This window comes from Mobula birostris, chromosome X (genome assembly GCF_030028105.1).
Source record: "Mobula birostris isolate sMobBir1 chromosome X, sMobBir1.hap1, whole genome shotgun sequence".
Taxonomy (NCBI): Eukaryota; Metazoa; Chordata; class Chondrichthyes; order Myliobatiformes; family Myliobatidae; genus Mobula; species Mobula birostris.
In genome coordinates this window covers 5878178-5884177 of record NC_092402.1, presented here as the reverse complement: position 1 = coordinate 5884177, position 6000 = coordinate 5878178, and the positions used below count along the sequence as shown (strand labels likewise).

Sequence of the window (6000 nt, the reverse complement as noted above, 5' to 3'; positions counted from 1 at the left end):
ACTCACCGTTTCTAACTGATGCTGCCCGACCTGCTGAGTTCATTCAGCGTACTGAAAGTGTTGCTGAATCCATTTCACTACTTCGATATTAATGCCTAACGATTGAACCTTCCTAACCTGCCTCGCTACACATTCCAGGCATCCACCACTCTCTGTGTAATATAAAAAAAAACTTGCCCCTTACAGCCCCTTTGAAATTAGCCCCTCTCACCTTAAAAGCATGCCCTCTGGTACTAGACGTTTCAACCCTTGGGGAGGGGGCGGTGGGGGAGAGATGCTCTCTGTCCACTCTGTGTGTGCCTGTCATAACCTGTATCAGATCTCTCCTCAGCCTCCACCTCTCCGGGGAAAACAACCCAAGTTTGTCCAACGTGCCCGCTATTCCAGACAGAATCCTAGCGAACCTCCCGCACCCTCTAGGTACAGCACCTGCCCTCTAATTAATCCAAGCAGCATCCTCGTAAGCCTCTTCTCCACCCTCCCGTGATAAAACGTGCCCGCTAATGCAGGCAGTGAAGTGGTAAACCCCTCTTTTATTGGGGACGCTAAGGACAATAAAACTGCGGTTATTTTCTCCCCCTCCTTGTCCAAAGGTGCTGCGTGGAAGATTCGAGGAACAAAAAGGGAGAGAGTGAAGGGTTAAATTTCACTATGTAACATAAGAAATAGGAGCACAATATGGCCGTTCCACCCAGCAGGACTAACCACAGTACAGACGTACTCAGCAGGATATGACACACTTTTTGACAGCAGGGGCTCAAAATAGATATCAGTCTCTCGTTTTAAAAACAAGACCTGCATCATTGGTTACAAACAGGACAGGTGTCGACAAGGGACTGCAGCCAGCAGACGAGGTACGCCAAGTGGGCCGCACATTTCCCTAGGCTGAAATAGATTACTGCTTCCTGATGGTTCCTCCTTACCTCCTCGAACCTCTCAAACACTGAAATGTAGAGTGGATGTGGAGAGGATGTTTCCTATAGTGGGGGAGTCCCGGACCAGAGGGCACAGATAGAGTGGATGTGGAGAAGATGTTTCCTGTAGTGGGGGAGTCTAGGACCAGAGGACACAGATAGAGTGGATGTGGAGAGGACGTTTCCTATAGTGGGGGAGTCTAGGACCAGAGGACACAGATAGAGTGGATGTGGAGAAGATGTTTCCTGTAGTGGGGGAGTCTAGGACCAGAGGACACAGATAGAGTGGATGTGGAGAGGACGTTTCCTATAGTGGGGGAGTCTCGGACCAGAGGACACAGATAGAGTGGATGTGGAGAGGATGTTTCCTATAGTGGGGGAGTCTAGGACCAGAGGACACAGGTAGAGTGGATGTGAGAAGATGCTTCCTATAGTGGGGAGTCTAGGACCAGAGGACACAGATAGAGTGGATGTGGAGAGGATGTTTCCTATGGTGGGGGAGTCTAGGACTAGAGGGCACAGAGTGGATGTGGAGAGGATGTTTCCTATAGTGGGGAGTCTAGGACCAGAGGTCACAGATAGAGTGGATGTGGAGAGGATGTTTCCTGTAGTGGGGGAGTCCAGGATCAGAGGGCACAGATGGAGTGGATGTGGAGAGGATGTTTCCTATAGTGGGGGAGTCTAGGACCAGAGGACACAGATAGAGTGGATGTGGAGAGGATGTTTCCTATAGTGGGGGAGTCTAGGACCAGAGGGCACAGAGAGTGGATGTGGAGAGGATGTTTCCTATAGTGGGGGAGTCTAGGACCAGAGGACACAGATAGAGTGGATGTGGAGAGGATGTTTCCTATAGTGGGGGAGTCTAGGACCAGAGGGCACAGATAGAGTGGATGTTGGGAGGATGTTTCCTATAGTGGGGGGAGTCTAGGACCAGAGGACACAGATAGAGTGGATGTGGAGAGGATGTTCCCTTTACTGGGGGAGCCTAGGACCAGAGGGCACAGATAAAGTGGGTGTGGAGAGGATGTCTCCTGTAGTTGGGGAGTCTAGGACTAGAGGAAACAAATAGAGTGGATGTCTTTGTAAAATGTCCTAAGTAGTGGGAAGTTCACATCTACAGATGCACTGTGCTGTCCACACCACTCTCTGCAGAATCCTGTAATTGAGGGAGGTACAGTTCCCATACCAGGCAGTGATGCAGCCAGTCAGGATGCTCTCAATTGTGCCACTGTAGAAAGTTCTTAGGATTTTGGGGCCCAGACCAAATTTCCTCAACCGTCTGAGGTGAAAGAGGCTCTGTTGTGCCTTTTTCACCACCCAGCCAGTGTGTACAGACCACGTGAGATCCCCAGTGATGTGGATGCCGAGGAACTCAAAGCTGTTCCCCCTCTCAACCCCAGATCCGTTGATGTCAATAGGGGTTAGCCCGTCTGCACTCCTCCTGTCGTCCACAACCAGCTCCTTTGTTTTGGTGATCTCAGCAGGTCAGGCAACATCTATGGAGAGGAATGAGCAGTCAACGTATCAAGCCCTTCATCAGGAGAATGAAGAAGGGTCTCTGCCCAAAATGGTGACTGCTTAGTCCTCTGTGTAGATAGTGCCTAACCTGCTGCGTTCCTCCAGCTCAGATCTGCTGGTTTTAAGGGCATTACAAACGCAAAATAAATTCATCCAAGAGCTGTTCTTTTTCTTTCCTTCTATCTTGCTTTTCAAATCTTTTTATTATTATCCAAAATTAGCGTACATCGAAGTAGGCAACTCTTACAATGTCTCAAAAAAAAACATTGTTTTAAAGATCGAAAAAGTTTTGGTGACAAAAAAAAGAAAAAAAAGAAAAAAAGACCCTACTAAGCAAGTAAAAGTGAGGGGAAAAAAAACCCCATTTGGTGTTCAACCCCAGAGCCATGCATCACACAAAAAGCTTCTACTGTTTTTTTTTTTTTTTTGCTCCTTGCCCGTGTGGGGTACTAATCTTGCCTTGCCTTTCCTTCAAGGTTGCCGAAGCACGCCTGTCAGTTCATCGAGATGTGCCTGATGGTGACGGCAGACCACGGGCCAGCCGTCTCCGGGGCTCACAACACCATCGTGTGCGCCCGGGCAGGGAAGGACCTGATCTCCAGCCTCACGTCCGGCCTTCTGACCATCGTGAGTCATTTAGCATTACCTCGAACCAGCACGGGCGCGCGCTGCGCCGAGGTTTTAACCTGCGTGCCTTCCTCGTTCTTTGCTTTTCTGTTTTTTTTTTTAAAACTAGTTGGTACAGGACCTAGGTCTGTCCGAATAGTAAAGTCGTAAGGTGGACATACAAAGCTCAGTGTTGGCATGTGTCCGAGCTGCTGCACTGAGCGATACCTGCTCTATGTCATTTTTCAAATAACTGCTGTTACGTAACCGGCAACAATGAATATCAATCGAGACAACCAAAACAACCAAGCATTTATTAAACACGGATAAAGACAGACCAAACGAAAACCTTAACCAGAAATTAACCGCTATGCGGCCATTCAACAAATCGTCACTCGCTACTGGTTCTTAAAGCGTTAAATGCGAAAACAGTTCTTAAAATGGTAAATTCGAAAGTCCAACAGATTTATACGTTCAATTGGGAGAGACTTCTCTGGAGAAGGATTTCTTCATAGACGCGACTTTCCTTAGGATTCATGATGAAGGAAATAAACAGCTTAAAACAACTGACCTTAAATTCTTCTAGAGAGCAAATCCCGCATGAACTCCTTGCTCTTTCGGCAAGAGTTATCCTCAATGCAGGTCGCTACTTCTTCAACGAGGACTCAATAAGGTCGATCCTTTATTAAACTGCCAAACGCTCCCGACTTCTCTTAATCCTTCATATCCTGTACTTCGATGAAGTCTTCACTCTCCAATACTACTGGAAAAAGGTACATCAACACATCTAGCAGAAATTGCCAATCCAGCACTATTGTACCTTGCAACAGAACGTAACACTCCGTTTTAAAAATGAAACTGCGTCATAAAAACAAATATGCAACAGAAACGGAGACACACTAACGTTCTAGCTGGAAAACTAAAAACTAACTGCGTCATCTGAAGTCTTCCCTTATATACCCGTGGTGGACATGTCATCACGTGACCTCACATCGGTGGGAAGATTACATCAGGTGACCTCCAAAAGACCATTACATCATTCTCACAAGATCTCCTTGAGGTATGTAACACTGCCTATTCTCCTCTGACCGCTCTCGCTATCGCAGAGCTGCCGCTCACTGGAAGGTTTTGGTTTTGCCACGCCATTCTCTGTAAACTCCAGAAAACGGGTTCCACGGACCCCATGCTTAATGGCGTTGGTCCGTGACATCAGGAGAGGTCGGGAACCCCCGCTCTGGAGAGTGTTGTGCGTGAAAATTCCGGAAGGTTCAGCAGTTTCCAAGATACTCAAACCACCCCGTCTGGCACCGACAATCATTCCATGGTCATAGTCACTTGGATCACATTTCTTCCCCAGTCTGATGTTTGGTCTGAACAACAACTGAACCTCTTGTCCATGTCTGCGTGCCTTTACACATTGAGTTGCTGCCACATGATTGGCTGATGATATACAGTTGGGAGAAAGTTTGTGAACCCTTTGCAATTACCTGTTTTTCTGTATTAATTACTCCTATAGTGTGGTCTGATCTTCATCTAAGTCACAATAATAGACACAATCTGCGTAAACTAATAACATACAAACAATATTCGTCGTGGCTCTCCCTCAAGGCCGAGGGTGTTGGTCTTCGTTCCGTACAGAGTGAAGATGCCTGTGCGTGTATTTGTTTAACGTGTACTTGATGTTGCACTCCAAGAAGCACACGATACTTCACAAATCAACCAACTGATTCCAACGGCGTGGAAACCACGGCGATTGGATCTGATGGATTTGTTGCAGCCTTCATCCGCCTTCACAGCCGTTGAGTTTGAAGTAACTTCGTCCACCTGTTCCACCGTTGAGGTCTTGGTTGGATTGTTTTTTGTCAGGGACCTCACCCTCGACCTTACTGCCATGGGTGACCCTACCAGGAGCATAGCTCCAGACAGCATCACTCTTGGGATCACAGGACCACACAAGCTTCTCCACCGCGACAAGGTGACAATCCATGGAGAAGAAACAATAGTACTTCTCATTAATACTGAGTACGCCATTTGAGCAATCACAGTCTAGGTTCAAAGAAGTGTGTGAACCTCTGGGGTAATGCATTCTACATGTAGCCCGCCCCCCCCGGCCAGCCTCAGGGTCGCTCGGCTCGCTGTCGTCTAGGGAGACAGCCCTCGGCCCCGCCAAACTGGGTAATAGTTTGTGTGGATGCTGTGTGATGTACCCCACCCCACTCAAATAACAGACAGTACACCAGATACGATTAAATGATTTACTGTTTATAGATATTACTGGAGCTATATAATTAATAGAGAATAAATATAAAAGGAAAATAAGAGGTGCCACACTTATCAAAGTTCAATCGCTTCGTGCACAAACAGTTGGAGCTCAGGACCCTTCTTCTTCACACTGCGACCCCTCGGACCACCTCGACTGGCTGCCTAGGACCAACAACGGTGGTCGACCAGACGCTCCACATGAGCCCGTCTCCGTCTCCCCTCCTCTCCGTCTCCCCTCCTCACAGATGGAGTTTAATACAGACAAGTGTGAGGTATTGCACGTTGGAAGGACAAACCGAGGTAAAACATACAGGGTTAATGGTAAGGCACTGAGGAGTGCAGTGGAACAGAGGGATCTGGGAATACAGATACATAATTCCCTAAAAGTGTTGTCACAGGTAGATAGGGTCGTAAAGAGAGCTTTTGGTATATTGGCCTTTATTAATCAAAGTATTGAGTATAAGAGCTGGAATGTTATGATGAGGTTGTATAAGGCATTGGTGAGGCCGAATCTGGAGTATTGTGTTCAGTTTTGGTCACCAAATTACAGGAAGGATATAAATAAGGTTGAAAGAGTGCAGAGAAGGTTTACAAGGATGTTGCCAGGACTTGAGAAACTCAGTTACAGAGAAAGGTTGAATAGGTTAGGACTTTATTCCCTGGAGCGTAGAAGAATGAGGGGAGATTTGATAGAGGTATA

At 47.2% G+C, this 6000-nt stretch overlaps 1 protein-coding gene across 1 annotated transcript in view; it reads left to right on the top strand.

Moving 5' to 3' along the window:
• Nucleotides 1–6000, top strand: part of LOC140191849 (ATP-citrate synthase-like) — a 255506-nt gene that overhangs the window by 227114 nt on the left and 22392 nt on the right. The window contains exon 20 of the mRNA XM_072249640.1: nucleotides 2909–3059. Within this exon, the coding sequence (XP_072105741.1) occupies nucleotides 2909–3059 (151 nt within the window). The remainder of the gene's footprint in view (nucleotides 1–2908; nucleotides 3060–6000) is intronic.